The 14386-nt window shown below is 49.9% G+C and overlaps 7 protein-coding genes and 1 non-coding gene across 8 annotated transcripts; 4 read left to right on the forward strand and 4 right to left on the reverse strand.

The window, feature by feature from the left end:
- On the forward strand, nucleotides 1-1481 carry EI90DRAFT_1393654 (uncharacterized protein). Its single transcript, XM_039051750.1, has one exon. It carries the CDS (start codon nucleotides 263-265, stop codon nucleotides 1367-1369), a length of 1107 nt encoding a protein of 368 aa, XP_038914846.1. The 5' UTR covers nucleotides 1-262; the 3' UTR covers nucleotides 1370-1481.
- EI90DRAFT_3062594 (WD40-repeat-containing domain protein) lies at nucleotides 1425-2934 on the forward strand (the record flags this gene model as incomplete). The annotated part of the gene is made up of 4 exons (XM_039060646.1): nucleotides 1425-1738; nucleotides 1759-2016; nucleotides 2072-2297; nucleotides 2354-2934. The coding sequence occupies 4 exons, from the start codon at nucleotides 1428-1430 to the stop codon at nucleotides 2885-2887; spliced, it is 1329 nt and encodes a 442-aa protein (XP_038914847.1). The 3' UTR covers nucleotides 2888-2934.
- An 85-nt stretch (nucleotides 2935-3019) lies between these two features.
- On the reverse strand, nucleotides 3020-3101 carry EI90DRAFT_t142. The gene has a single exon. It is a non-coding gene; the product is annotated as a tRNA-Ile (tRNA).
- A 3240-nt stretch (nucleotides 3102-6341) lies between these two features.
- EI90DRAFT_1395424 (uncharacterized protein) lies at nucleotides 6342-7541 on the forward strand. The gene is made up of 2 exons (XM_039051752.1): nucleotides 6342-6403; nucleotides 6457-7541. The coding sequence occupies exon 2, from the start codon at nucleotides 6716-6718 to the stop codon at nucleotides 7442-7444; it is 729 nt and encodes a 242-aa protein (XP_038914848.1). The 5' UTR covers nucleotides 6342-6403; nucleotides 6457-6715; the 3' UTR covers nucleotides 7445-7541.
- Nucleotides 7542-7760: 219 nt separating this feature from the next.
- On the reverse strand, nucleotides 7761-9381 carry EI90DRAFT_3145932 (ubiquitin-related domain-containing protein; the record flags this gene model as incomplete). The annotated part of the gene is made up of 11 exons (XM_039065361.1): nucleotides 7761-7778; nucleotides 7840-7903; nucleotides 7962-8046; nucleotides 8095-8146; nucleotides 8209-8429; nucleotides 8482-8551; nucleotides 8610-8750; nucleotides 8805-8909; nucleotides 9009-9173; nucleotides 9227-9264; nucleotides 9327-9381. The coding sequence occupies 11 exons, from the start codon at nucleotides 9379-9381 to the stop codon at nucleotides 7761-7763; spliced, it is 1014 nt and encodes a 337-aa protein (XP_038914849.1).
- Nucleotides 9382-10017: 636 nt separating this feature from the next.
- Nucleotides 10018-11052, reverse strand: EI90DRAFT_3062603 (uncharacterized protein). The gene is made up of 2 exons (XM_039060647.1): nucleotides 10212-11052; nucleotides 10018-10155 (listed from the first exon to the last, which is right to left on the reverse strand). The coding sequence occupies exon 1, from the start codon at nucleotides 10991-10993 to the stop codon at nucleotides 10262-10264; it is 732 nt and encodes a 243-aa protein (XP_038914850.1). The 5' UTR covers nucleotides 10994-11052; the 3' UTR covers nucleotides 10018-10155; nucleotides 10212-10261.
- A 229-nt stretch (nucleotides 11053-11281) lies between these two features.
- On the reverse strand, nucleotides 11282-12193 carry EI90DRAFT_3062605 (uncharacterized protein). The gene has a single exon (XM_039060648.1). The coding sequence runs from the start codon at nucleotides 11884-11886 to the stop codon at nucleotides 11329-11331; it is 558 nt and encodes a 185-aa protein (XP_038914851.1). The 5' UTR covers nucleotides 11887-12193; the 3' UTR covers nucleotides 11282-11328.
- A 94-nt stretch (nucleotides 12194-12287) lies between these two features.
- EI90DRAFT_3062606 (uncharacterized protein) lies at nucleotides 12288-13662 on the forward strand. The gene is made up of 2 exons (XM_039060649.1): nucleotides 12288-12844; nucleotides 12901-13662. The coding sequence occupies exons 1-2, from the start codon at nucleotides 12293-12295 to the stop codon at nucleotides 13627-13629; spliced, it is 1281 nt and encodes a 426-aa protein (XP_038914852.1). The 5' UTR covers nucleotides 12288-12292; the 3' UTR covers nucleotides 13630-13662.
- Nucleotides 13663-14386: the final 724 nt, after the last annotated feature.

Genomic DNA, 14386 nt, shown 5'->3' on the forward strand with positions numbered 1-14386 from the left:
GCCAAATATTTGTACATGAGACGGCAACCAAAGTTCAAAGGCACACGTTTGGGTCAGCACAAAACGTTGTAAGCCAACGCGACATCCCGTGAGTAATTCAGCGGCGGTTACCGGCTTCATGATCACCCTTGATCAGTCATCATAATAGAATGGCAGCTGTGCTCACCTAATAAGCAGCCTTCCTTGCTCACACCTCCTCTCGTTCTCCATCATCTCATCCACCAAGGCTCACCGTACCGAAAGGTCTTCACTAGATAACTTGATGAGCGAGCGATGGTCCGAGCAACGCTTCTCATCCTCTTCAACAACCAGCAATAGTCCTTCGGACCCATCTCATGATCAGGCCGTCACATATACCACAACATATACACGATACCTCACTCCACCTGCCCCAGAACCCTCCCCCCTGCATCGGTCATCCAAGCAAATCTATTCAAATAGCCGGAATGCAACAGAAAACCCGCACATGGGAGATGTTCGTCATGCTTTCCAACAACTCGACACTAACTCGCAAAACACAATTCTTGCTGAACTATTGTCTTCCTGTACCATCGAGACGTTGGTTCACCTGTCAAATGTCATCGCGCCCCGCATTAAGCGTGATTTTCTGAAAGATCTACCGACAGAAATTTCCTTGCACATCTTGTCATTCATTGATGACCCAAAGACACTCGTACGAGCTAGCGCTGTTAGCAAACACTGGAACTCACTTCTCATGGATGAATGCATCTGGAAAAACATGTGCGGAGGGCACAAGTTTTGCTGCCCACAACGTCTCAAGTCGCCGTCTGATGTTGGAGAGTGCAACTCTCCGCGAGCACGAATCGTTCGCAGGCTAAGCTTACCGGATGTCAATTACGAGACTAATCTGGTTGGAGAAGATGATGGTTGCGGTGGCAGCATTTCGATGGACGAAGACGACGAATTCCGTTATGGTCATCACACAACACCTGAATCTTCGCACGCCGCCCTGGCCGAATTCAAGATGCAACTCGATCGCAAGGACTCGGGGATGTCCTTGGTTCTTCCAGACACACCTGGTGACTCAGATTCTTCAGAGCCTGCGCCTCCCCAGCCATCGGAGTGTATCGAAAAGTGTGCAGACTCCAAGCATGCTCAAATTGAATGTGCCCCTGCCATGGGCGTCCCATTCGACTCATGCACAGCATCAATTGAGGTCCAGGATGAGGCCGCGCCGCCTCCAGCCAGTAATACGAAAGGAAAAGAAAAGCATGGCTCGCTTCGGCGTACTTCCGCTCCTTCGCGACAAAGGCGTGCTCAGCCTCCTTTCTTGTATCGACAACATTTCAAAGTGTCCTATCTCACCGGTATGGATCAGTGGTCGTGCACGTGTCTAGCCCGGACCTGACAATGTTTAATCTTCCGTATTTCTCACACGCTCGTAAACAACAAATGGGTTCTCAGAAATGAACTGGCGCCAAGGTGGCCGTCTTCTCCATACACATCATCCCCCTGGAGATGGTGTAGTGACAAATGTGGCCATCGATAATGAATACATCCTCGTTTCGCTTACGAATGGTTTCGTTCACGTTTTTTCTTCCAAAACGGGTGTATTCATTCGAGTCTTGCATGGTCATAGAGACGGTGTTTGGGCGTTGCATTTGGTTTCCAAAGGGGGGAAACTCACTCCGCCACCCTCGCAGGCTGGCGATGAGGGACGAGCGACACCATCAGCTTGTTCCAGATCAGCTTCCCCAAACCGCTTACGACCACCAGTGTTTAATGCCGGCGTGAAAGGAGCGAGTTGCATTGCGGATCTGGGCCTGACTCCCCTAGTGATCGGGGGCGGAGTGCAAGCCCACAGGTGGATGGATGTTGTCATCATTTGTCTTCCAGCACGGGGAAGACAGGAACATCGTTTCGAGAAAGTCTTGGCTTGGACACTACTCGGCCCAGTGATGTGTGCAATGCGAGTTACGGGTGGGGAAATTCTCATGCTATTGCTGTCACGGGCTCGTGCGATCGCACCGTGAGAGTATGGAACGTTCAGACGGGGTAAGAGATGAGTTCTCCATTCATTCGGTGTTGGTTTACCCACTTTGAACCGTAGTTATTGCTTGCATGTTTTGAAAGGTCATGCATCCACTATCAGATGCGTCAAAGCTCTCGACGGGCGTCCGATGGCGGTTTCTGCCTCACGCAATGGGCAGTTGCGTGTATGGGACGTTGAGAAGGGATACTGTCTCAGAATCTTACAGGGCCATGAAGGCAGCGTGCGCGCTCTAGATGTCGTTGGGAACGTCGCTGTTAGTGGCAGCTACGATTATACTGCCAGAGTGCGCCATTTCACTTTCAATACCCGGTTTCCATTAATCTCACGGTGTTCTCTTAGCTATGGAACGTGGATACAGGCGATTGTATTCATGTGTTAAGGGGCCATTATCGTCAAATCTACTCGGTAGCGTTTGATGGCAAGTACATAGCCACAGGAAGTCTTGACTCGACCGTTCGTCTGTGGGACTTTGACACGGGCAGATGCCTCGCGTTGCTGCAAGGGCACACCTCTCTCGTCGGCAATCTTCAAATCATCGATGGCGACCTCGTCACAGCTGGCTCTGACGGTCGCGTCATTATCTTCAACATTAAAGATTTTCAGACCATCCAGCGCGTATGCGCCCACGATAATTCCGTCACTACGATGCAGGTTGACAAGTCGTACCTCATCACAGGCGGGAACGATGGTTGTGTGAAGCTTTTCGAACGTGAGACGGGGACCCTTGTGAGGGAGTTGACGGAAAAGTGTGATGCGGTGTGGAAGGTGGTAATGAGGAAGGACAAGTGCGTCATCATGTGCAAGCGAGAGGGCAAGACGGTGGTTGAAGTGTGGAGTTTTGCACCTACCCCGGAGCAATTGTGCACCACTTAATAATATCAATTTGAATCAATGCCTACTAAAAAGGGGTTAGACAGTCTGGACTGGATTGAGTTCTGTGGTTCAAAGATTCTCGGATAAAATATTATGGCGATGGATGAGGAGCTCACAACGCGCGAAAAGAAGTGGTCCTTACAGGGGTCGAACCTGTGACTTCGGCGTAACGAATATATTAGCACCGCACTCTAACCGACTGAGTTAAAGGACCTGACTCGATACGATGTACTGGGCAGACATATTTATCAGGTAAAAAGATAACGGAGGCCGTTATCCCATTGCAATGTACCTGGACATTCAATCCAACTCAATGTCCGATGAGAAAGTGGCACTAGCTGTGTCAGCCGGTAACCTTACCCGTAGCCCGATCTCTCTGTGGCGCCGGAATTTGAATTCCGCCACAGCATTTCCTCGTTGCGATAAGAAGGAACGCCCCGACCCTAGTTACTTGTGCACTCGGCAGGGAAGCTTACTCATCCGAGAACCCCACCGCCGCCGAGTCTCAGTTGCACGGCAATTTCTTGGGTTAGGATGCTGCTCAGCACTGACTTTCCGAGTAAACAACAACGACCACGATGAAAGTCAAACACAAGGTGGATATCCCTTTATCATTATCCTAAATCTACTGTGCGCGACTCTCGATTCTGGCGCACTACCATTTGAGCATGGCTGCACATGTGACATTGACAATTACGATTAGACAACATAGACGTTGTCGATTGTTTCATTGCAATCATTATCCATGATCAGCTTGACCATGGATGGTGCTGATACGAAGGTCACAGATTGTGCGTGTTTTCACACTCTCTCGTCTTCGAAGTTTGGGGGTCCCAGATCATCGCTTGATCGGAGGATCCATAGAGCTACCATAGAGCCCCGGTGAACGCCCGTTCTATCGCTGGGCCTATTGGGTTCCGTAGGATTCATGGAAGAATGCTGAAAAACGGTGTTGGACTGTGGAAGATATTATCTTGTGGTTCGACGATTTTGCGCACTATTGATATTGTCCCGAATGTACGTCGTCCATCAACAGTACAGAGGGTCAACGACCCGCATGTTGTGACGATGAACTGTTTCATCCGGTACCTTAAGGGACAATTACATGATTCCCCGGCCCTTTTGCCTGAACGAATGTGTGCTTTGGCACAGTAGCAGCTAGCACTTGGGCTCGTTGACGGTCTTCACGACTTTTCTGCGACAACGTTGGGGGACCCAGCCAACCGACCACAAATCAGGAGAATTAGGAAGTTAGAAATATGGCAATATCTAAGTCATAAATATGATGGCGCCGAAATCTGATGGCAGCGACTCTATATCCTGCATCCGTGGATTCAAAGGGTCCGGACACTGAGCACCTGTAAACATTTGCATGTCAATTATTAGCACCTTGATAGGGGGATCACCTTTATAAATCAGATCCCATCAACGAGTAGTACTTAATTGGAGACACCCAACACCGATAGCACTCAATATCAGTATGTACTTAGGCGATGTCCATCAACCTCGTGCCCCCAAGTAGCTGGGAGAGGGGATAAATGTATCCGCTACTAGTCACCAATTTTATCGCAAGGGTGTCTGAATTCGGAAATGGTCACTTCCACTCAAGAAATCTAGAGGTCAGAAGCGGCAGGCGAGACCATTATTTCCCGCTTGTGACTGCGGGAAGTACATACCACAAACCGTTGCCGCAATTGACAGTCAGATTGATGCGGTCCGATTCGGGGTAGAGCAAGTCCTAGCAAGATCTCTGTCCGAACATCCGAATATGCAACATCTCACGTCAGCTTAGCTTTCAGGGTGGTTGGAACTGTTTTATTACCCCGCAGCCCCGTTGCCACGTGGCAGAGCCCATTTGGGTACACCGAAGAGGATCGTCAGTACAAGGTGGGACACTGGCCCGGTGTGTAGCGTCGTATAGCTGGTCGTCAGCTTCATGATGTCAAGCATGAACAGACACGCATTCCTTGCTGAATTGATTTTCCTCTAGTTTGGCCGAATTTATTGTGTCTATGGTTTCCTTCAGTTTCTCATCGGTCAACGAGGTCTAGTTTACGACCTTCATGTAACGGAGTTATCCGAAATTACATTGTTATATCGCTGTATTCTGTAGCCAAATATATCGTAACTATGGCACTTGAGCAGCGCTTGAGCGTCAGTAGATCACTATCGCATCTGCTGCAGGCTTGGTAGCCCTATTGAGGACACAACCCTTACCGTGTATTGATAACCGTCAGTGCATCTGACGGGATGATTGGGCGAGTTTGCGAGGCGTTTGTTCACCCTTTCTGGAAACAATGAAGGGTTTACCAGTAATCTTTATTCATTCTCAGTTTCCTACCGACGATGCTTGCCAACCGCTTGCGATCTATTGTTCATATACATATACTTTTGGGAGCTGACCCTTTCTCATTACTTGTGATTATTGCCTGCTGGTTCGGGGGCTTCTGCACAGCTCACCCGAGTCGCTTCTCGCCTTTGCAAGGACACAGAGCGTCGTTGAATGAGCGGAGGACGTGCCCTCTTCCTGTTTGATTTTCTGTGCGCGGTCAGCGTTCTGGATAATTGCTCCGCCACCCAATTGCCTTGATTGTTGTGCAATAGTCCGGAGGGCTGCACGGCAAGAAAGTATGCGGATTATTATAGACTGATGGACCGATTACTTGGGTCTCATGGTCCATTTCTGGTAGGTACGCCAATGCCTTCCGGCCAAGGCTGGGAGAGAACGGCCCCTCTTAAAGGCACATCATCAATCACCTTCCTGAATTCCACTTCAGCCTTCACCACATTCCTTTCTTCAGCCTCCGCTACATCCACTTCTTCGTTGGAGACCCACGCTCTTTTCAACGTTTCAACGACTTCAAGTCCACTTAGCTCAAGCCTATTAAATACCAGTCGCAACACGTCCCGCGTGGCAGCTTCGCTGGGGGAATCCTCGACACAACGATCAATTTTGACCCTGGTTTCTCATAACACTACCCCTTCGTTAAGTCCAGCAGTCACTCAGTCCTCCACTGCTGTCCGATCAAGCCCTGAGAACAGCAGCAGGTGAGATATTGACTGACTCTTGTCACCATCGCAATCAAATGATGTTCCATTAAGACACCCAAAAACTATGTCAAAGCCTCTTCCAACCAGCACCAATCCTGCCAGTGGCAGGCTGCATTCATCAACGGGTTAGTTTTCCATCTTTGTATGATCCTTCCCCCCATGTCCTTTGCTTGCCATTGAGAATAAGAACATCGATGCTATCTTCAGTGCCATACTGACACCTCCACAATGACCCTCCCAGAATCTGCTCGATCATCTACCGTGCCCCTTTCAGCAACCTCGTCGTACACATCTGTTAGGTGTGATTGCAATTCATAATTTTCCTTCTACGTGCTAATGCGCCACGTTTGCTTTGAAACATCATTTCCGCGCCTCAATCATACGTTTTGGCCCCGGGACTTCTAGTACAGGGACGACGGCCACCACCTCATTGCCACTCCAGGTCCCTGTTCAGGATGCATCATCGTCAGTGATATTATACATGATGTTGAATCGCGTAATCATTGCGTCAAATACAGGCCCGTGAATGTGCGTGCCGTAGCAGGAGGTGTTGCTGGAGGTATAGCAATCATCTCACTTGCTGTTCTTGTTCTCCTGTCCTGTCTACGCAACCGTCGACGCCGAGGCATCAATCGACCGTATGATGATGATCCGCGCCCTTTGAGCTTGGAGCCTTCTCTCCGGGGACTGGGGATATATGACGACAGTTCTCATACAAGCTTGCCCTCGCTTTGGTACCAAGACAACTTTTTCAGCCAGAAGAGCGAATATCCTGAAATGCCGGAAATCCGCGAGAATTACTTCCAGCCAGATACGCACGCCGGTCGAGACATGCATCGCCGAGGCTCAGAAGAAACCTCCGAGACTCTCTTTGCCCCTTGCCTCCCGCCTCCACGACGGGACTCCCTTCCAACCAATAAGAACGTCATGCCGCGAGTCGCCCGGCCTATCTCACCTACACAGAAAACTCCAGAATACACAAGCCCACCATCGCCACATCCTAGCGATCGTACTGCTGTTTCAGATCCGGACCCGTTCCATCCTTCGCCCCCTCCCACCCAGGTTATTCCCCCCATCAACAACGCTGCTGTACTTCAGGCCCCTACACCGTTGAGTGACCTGAGTTCGGATCCACAGGAGTCAAATGGTGTATTTGGGCAAACCAACAACGATAGAAGCAGCAACTATAATGATGGCGCTTTACCACCTATCCCCGTGATCCTGCGTCGTGCCTCGAGCTCCAAACGGCGATTTGCGAATACAGAAAACCCAATGCTTCAGAGGCTTATCCTAGCCCGTGCAGCGAGGGCACCGCCGCGGCCAGAATCGTCGATCCTTGGAAGCGAGTTAGGCTCGGTCGCTGAAGACGAAGACCCGGTCCAGATTGTTTCGAAGGCTATCCAAGAAAGAACAGTCTACAGAAGCACTATTATGACCATTATGTCGGAAGCCAGCGTGTACAGCCAAGCTGGTGAGGGAGATCCTTATGGAAGGCCACCACTTTAGCAATCACACCATAGCCTTGCATTGCTTCTCTCCCGAGACAAAATGTTGGACAGACATGGCACCTAGCAGATGGTCTGGCGTTCCAGCAGTCTGCACTGATCTGACCAGCTGCAGCTAGCACTCCCACCTGACATACGGATCAACTGCATGGAAATTTGTTTTTCCTCATTCCAACGATTCGTACAAGAAGACTATGATATTCATTTTTTTTGTTCACCCTAGCAAGTGGTGCATCATTGTGCAGAACAGTACAAAGCAGGTTCGCGCCAAATGCCTCTGGGACATTTTCACCTCAAACTGCCTCCCAGTTGATTCACTAAGTTGCCTGGAGGACCTGCACATGTTCAGGGAAGGTGATTGGATGCGCTATGCCGTAGGGAGATGTATGAACTTACGGCAGATGGCGTGAGGCCTAAATCGCGAAGGGTGTTCCCAAATTCATCCCTCGTAAAGACCCTCCTGGTGGAAATTGAGAGATTGTACAATTGATCAGAGGCTGTGTGAAAAAAAGACGTACCGAGGGAATGACATAGTAAAAGTAACGGAGTCTGCGCCAAATGACGGATTCTTCTCAGCAAAAGCTAGTGCAACGTCGTACAGGGCTAAAGTGTGATGAGAATATCATTGTTCTGCAGTAGCACTTCGCGTACTTTTGTCACTTGGGAAGGTGAGACTCATGGGGGGTCCACCGCCTGAACGAATCTTGTTTAAGGATGGGAAGATTGGAGTTCCACTCGTCTGATCCCTACCAAGTGAGAGCGCACCTGTAATCTCGTATCTTTGTAGTCAGAGCCTTTGAGACCAGAGGATGACTCCGTAACGGGGGCGGCAGGCTTGCTTTCAGGGGCATCGACTACACCTGCATCTGTCCATGTCTTGCCCTCTCGAAGCGCCTTCTCTTTTGCTGCCTTCTCCGCTCGTGCTTTTTTGTCTGCCTCGATTTGAGCTCTGATCACGGCCTTTGCTTTTGCATCTTCAATCTTGTCTATAGAAAAACGTTAGTTCACACAGTAGTGGCTCTGATAAACGTTATATACCTTTGCGCTTTTGCTCGACTTCCTTCTGGATCTGTTTCGCCTTTAATTCCTCCTGTGCCTTCGCTTGGTCCTATGGGAGAATCGGCACCATAAAGCGACGCTCTGATATTCAGGATCAACCGTTGTACCTTTCCAGCCTTCCTTCGCAAAGCCTCGTTAGCCTTCTGCTCCCCGGCGTCAAGGATAGCTTTCTTCTCTCTCTTCTCTGCCATCTTGGCTCGGAGTTCTTCAAGCTTCGCCTTCTTTTCTGCTTCCGTCAGTGGCTTAATCTGCGTTTAAATTAAGAACAAGTATCAAGTACAATGGATAAGAGGGTGGCTCGCCTCTTCCGTGGATTCCTCGAATTGATCATGTCCGGACTTCTCAGCATGGAAGTTCGCGAGGTCTACATTCTTGAATGTCTTTCCGCATTGGGAGCATTTGATGGACTAAGCTTCGTTATCGGCGCAAGTGTTCTTTCCTGGTATCAGGTAGGATTGTACCTTAGCTTCCGATAAATCGTCACTGGGGACGGCAGCAGGAGCAACGTTGGCAGTGGCTTTTCCCATTGCTGCTCGAATGGCAGCGGCGTCATCTTCATCCACTTCGTCACCGTCTAGATTCGGCCTAGAGTCAGAGTCGGGAATGGTTGCCGCCCCGAGAGCCAGATTGGGAATTGATTTGTCTTCATTCTCGATGATGTGGTCAAGCGCCTGGTATCACAGCTGAGCTGATGCCGAAAGATAGGATTGGGGACTTAACGGACTGGCTGAAGTCCTCGGCTTTGCGTTGCTCTGAGAGCCCCTACCAGTGGATTGCAATACAGGTAAGAATCACGCTTGGGATGCGTTATACTTGTGGCGTACAATCGACCCGGTCTTGGGGAAACCCCATAGCAAGGAGCTGGTTTCTGTCCGACATCCTTCCGATCCACTCCAGAATAGTACCACCAAAAGTGGGTGCAGTTACACAGGAACCGGCAAGTCCCAAATTCGGCTCCGGAGAAAAGGCTGGCGACAAATATTCTCACGGCGTGAGTGATTGCCCGAAACGCGATGGGCGTGTTGATGCTCAAATTTTATTCCTGCTATGCGATATGGTTCTTCTCCATGTTGACGACTATCATCACATCTGTTGGAGATCACTGTGGCTAATGACAGTTGTTCTTAATTATCTTAAACGTTGTGTTGATGCGAGATTTATATTGTTTCAATGTTTGTTTGTCATAGTGGCTGGAGTTCTGCCTACCCCCAACACCAATTGTTGTCATTGCCGGTTGTCGCCATAAGCGATATTAGCGCCCGTCGTATAAAAGACGCCGTGCGCTGATATTTTTTCCTCTCCTGAGCAGTTTTCTTATCGCACTTTCGTATACTCACTGTACTTTCATATTATAGTTCGCGCGTACAGTGCTTTATCTTTAGCAATATCACTCCAGTTACTCACTCCTTCGTTGGAAAGATCGAAGCCATAGTGCAACGCATGTCATTCTACGCAACAGTACTGGTACTTGATCAATCAGCCATGGGATCGACATAATATACTACACAGGTTTATTGATAGGGTCAATGAGACAAATTTCGACATGACAATACAGAAACTGACACAGTGGACAAATGGGAGAATTCTTTACAAATTGAAGCCAATACTCATCAGAGCAGGCTTCGGACTCAAGGTGAACAGGACAAGCTAGATCTAAGACGGCGGGGGAGAAGTGTAAGCATCCAAGGAACAGAAGGAAAGCGACTCACCATAATGTACAAAAACCGATAGAACAACACTACTTTGCATAAACGACTACTCAGCGGCCGTATTCACGGCAGAACTTCCTTTTTTCTGCCTTCTCTGCCCTCCGCTGAGCCCTTGTCCCCCCTTTGCTCCTCCCATTCTCACCGCATCCATGTTCCTTCCTTCCATATCCCGTCTCCCTCCTTTTTATCTTCAAAGTCTGACCGATTCCCTCTTTCACTCCCTCCGTGACATCCTTGACCAACGATTTCACTTCCTTCGCGTTTATTCTCCCAGCCTTCGCTTGCACTGCTACAGTTTTCTTAAAGCTTCTAAGAAATTCTTTACCTTGTTTCTTAAGCTTCTTCGCGTTGCTCTTGGCACGACCATGTCTGTACAAAGCTTCTTCACGTGTACGGAAGACAACCTTCGCGGTCTGAGCATTAATGGAGACCAAGAGGTCATCCAGTGCGCGCATTAAGGAAGACACGTCTTCGGCAAGGCCAGAGTAAGCGGTAGAAGACGGGGAAAGGTAGTCGACAATGGTTTCGCGAATCGATTTCGCATCTCGTAGGGTGAGCAGAGCATTTGGAGAAGACTTGCAGGGCTTGTAAGTAGAGGAAGAAGGCTCAGGAATCGGTTCGACCTCTTTCATAGGCCACTTTCCCTTGCTCCAGAACGACGGACCATCGATGAGCAACTTTGCCGCACTGCTGTCAAGAGTCTTAATGGGTTTCTCTTTTCTAGTCGATTCGCATGCAAGAGAACCGAGTTTGCGCTTCCTCCCTTGCGCGGTGTTCTCCATGGCAAGCCGGGTCGAAGAGGTTACTGAAGACAGAGAGATATCCTTCACTATGCTGACAGCATTCTTCAGGCTCAAAGATGCGGAAGTCGGGCTCGATTTATTTGACGGATAGGCAACGCTCCACAGTGAGCTAGTTGGAGTGGTGGTGGATGGCGGTAACCTGGTGGGGACGGTCGTGGGAGCCCCGATATATGTTGTTGCCCCGATGAGCAGTGCGAAAATGGAGACAATCCTGCAGAAGTAGGAGACACTGAGAAGTGATGTCAATAGAGAGTTGAGGTTTACGCACACGGAGGCAGCCCAACGATGGCCCAGTATATTTGCGGCATTGAGTATCACCTTGGGTACCAGTGCAACGTGCCTGCCTTCCGTGAACGCGCTCGCTCGGGCGCGAATAAAATGAGGACTCGATGGCTCGAGTTTCTCATCAAAGGCCTTACTAGCTGGCTCTCCGATAGTTGCGGGGGTTGTGGGAACCCTTGCCTCCACGATGACAGGGACCGTCGCATTGTTGGGTTCAGCGGTGGACCGGGGGATGCCTTCGACAAGGGTTGCCATTTCGAGGGAGGGAGAATCCTGGATTTGCTTCGGCAATTCGGTCTGGACGCACGCTTCCGGAATAGGGGATTGCGTGACGGTCGTGAAGATGTGTCCAATCGACTCATCGGACGTCGATAAGGGGTCAGGGAATTCCAATTGGATGCCAGAACCTGACATGGGCGTGGAAGCTGCAGATTGTGCACGAGCGGGAGCGGTAGATGGACGCCGCGCGGGCTTGGGAGACGTGACGAAATGCAAATTATGAAGCGAGCCATTGATAGGTGTGCTTGTATGGACAGATTCCGTAGAACGCTCCAGTGACCGAGAAAGCGCATCCATAACGATCGCATCATCGTCAGTGATCGTCGTCGCGTTGGATTCTACAGGTTTCGCAACCGCGGCTCCTTGCAGCCGCACTACGCCATGATTAGGGGTGATCGTAGAAGTTGTGACACCAAGCCAGTCCGTGTCCAGCAACGAAGCGGGCTCAAGCGTAGCTGTCTGAAACTCTTCTTCACTCTCCTCTATATTGTTAACCGACACCGCTCCCTCGCGTTCATGACTCCTCGTACTACCGGAGCTCGAGACGATGTCGAACTCGGAGTCCGAGAAATCGGATATATCCTCACTGGGGAGCTCAGATGTGAAAGATGACGTGGGGGACAACGTGCGGTAGTCCATAGAGGACATTGTTGGCAGCGATCGCGCAGGGTGAACGCGGCACTTTAAGGTGAGAAACAACTGCACGTGACGTCCCGCATGGAGATGTTTCGTCTCAAGCTACCCAATTTCAGTCTCGGCCATTTTGGTGATTTCGTTGTGCAATATAAGAGCCCCCAATATGGGTGCCTTGCAGCTTTCCAGGTCCTTGTCATGTCTTTCACTGCGCTCCCTTCGACTGACTTTGGTGGTGCCTTCACTTCCTATCCCGAGACGAAACCCCCGGCATACTCGAGGGATGTGATATCCACATTAACTAGGACCTCTAACCCGGACAGGCTCTATCCTGAGAGCAATATTGCACTCATAACATTCCCAGATCATGAGCACTTCATGCAGTGGCGCAGGTTCCTCGTGCAGGACATCCGATATGGTCGAAAAGGGAAAGCTATTGAACATTTGTGGGAGGAGCGAAATACATATGTTGTCTACGATTTAATGTACCCCGCTATATGGGAGGAGCTCGTATCTGACCCTGACTGGTGTCCCTTCCGCCAGTGGGGTCCTGAGAGGGTGCTCGAGGATCAGGTCTATGTCAGGAATGTCCTTTGGCTTCCCGCAGAGAGGAATGTTCCCTCTGCTCTTATTTCCGTAAGTCCTTACTCATCTCCAGTCATTTTCCAAACCTTGACTTTTGGTCCGCGTAGCCGCAAACTAGGCAGATGAGCAGGGTTTTCTCCTCACCTGCAATGACTCCGTTGACGCCCGAGTTTGTCGGTAGATTTAAGGCAAAGCCCACTCAGATTCTCAGGCTCGAGAGACTGGGATTAACCGGTTGGGCTCGCTCCCATAGCGCTAGCTCGGACGATTCGTCTACAAATTCCTCTTCATCGGCTGGACAGAGTTCCTCGGGGCTCCATGCATATGCATCACAATCCTCTATACGCCATCTAGGACCTGACCCTGCAGAAATTTTGTTGGAACAGATGTTTTGCGTTGATTGGGAAAATGCGGGTCCCAATTCTATACTCCACCAAGACAACGATGTACCATCGTCTCCGCGTTCGCACCCTATGCGAGGGCTCCATTCACTCATGGAGGAACCTGTGTCGCCTACGTCTGGGGAACCCTTCCTGTTTCCCCTACTTCCGGAGAGGTCATCATCAGTGCCTTCCCTCGAAGGGGTTTACAGCATTGAACGTGACGAACCCTTGTTTTCCGATAAAAGCGCATCGGAGAATTTCCATGATCTCTACGTGTCAGATCTTCCACCGATGAATGATTCCGGTTCATACTCTGGCTACGCCTCTGACTATCTCTCCGACTACGTGATTGTTCACTCGCCCGAACCGATCGATCGACTTTTTGTGAATAATTCGTATTTTCACTCCTGGATTTCCTATTCCCATGCTTACAATCATAGACTCGATCACTGAACTGGAGGAGGCAACAACATTTGCCATTCTTTCAGATTATATACATCTTTCTCCTTTGAAAAATGTATAGTGACTTCCAGTTCGTGTATCGATTCTGGGCCTTTCTTTTCGCTTCTCCACAGACATTACTTGGTCGCCCTGAACCTTGATAAGTCGACAGTCACGATGCTTCTTCAGATGTGGCATGAAGACCTTTTTTCTCCAATAGGACTTGACGAGCTGCATGCTTGTCAGGTCACATTTGTGTTCAGCCACTGGCGTATCATTGGTGGATCACATGTTGCGTTGCGAAGATTTTATCTATAACCCATATTAATTGTTGTTTAATGTCTTCATTTCACGAGACTATCACGGTTAGCAGTCTGCCCCAGCTGACCTCAGGTTCCGCCCTTGTTTGCCACTGGCTGGGAACCTGACTGCGCCCAGTCGCGACCGCTTCTTCACATGCCTTCTCTCACCGATCGCTTTTCCCTGATTTTCGCGCAACTTAGCCTGAACGGGTCAATCACGCTGCTCAGTCGTACGCTGAATGTTTTCGCGCAGATGCGCGAGCGACCATTCAGTGAGGTACGTACTGATTTTCGCTGTTGAGGAGAGGTTTCATACTACCTTAGTTTCATACTACCTTAGTTTCATACTACCTAGTCGTGCCTATAAAGGGCCCTGACGGATCCCTTTCCCCTCCCTATCGCCTGTATCTCGCGCTCCCTGTGAGTGAGATCCATTGCCGCTCCTTTCCGGCTCACGCTTTGACCCG

This window comes from Cantharellus anzutake (genome assembly GCF_015039405.1).
Source record: "Cantharellus anzutake strain C23 chromosome Unknown EI90scaffold_31, whole genome shotgun sequence".
Lineage (NCBI taxonomy): Eukaryota > Fungi > Basidiomycota > Agaricomycetes > Cantharellales > Hydnaceae > Cantharellus > Cantharellus anzutake.

Coding starts and splice junctions, on each gene's coding strand:
- EI90DRAFT_3062605 (XM_039060648.1), bottom strand. CDS start 11,886: ATGATGCGATCGTTATGGATGCGCTTTCTCGGTCACTGGAGCGTTCTA.
- EI90DRAFT_3062603 (XM_039060647.1), bottom strand. CDS start 10,993: ATGGAGAACACCGCGCAAGGGAGGAAGCGCAAACTCGGTTCTCTTGCA.
- EI90DRAFT_3062606 (XM_039060649.1), top strand. CDS start 12,293: ATGGAGATGTTTCGTCTCAAGCTACCCAATTTCAGTCTCGGCCATTTT. Junction 12,845..12,900: donor TTCCCTCTGCTCTTATTTCC/GTAAGTCCTTAC, acceptor TGGTCCGCGTAG/CCGCAAACTAGGCAGATGAG.
- EI90DRAFT_1393654 (XM_039051750.1), top strand. CDS start 263: ATGAGCGAGCGATGGTCCGAGCAACGCTTCTCATCCTCTTCAACAACC.
- EI90DRAFT_1395424 (XM_039051752.1), top strand. CDS start 6,716: ATGCCGGAAATCCGCGAGAATTACTTCCAGCCAGATACGCACGCCGGT.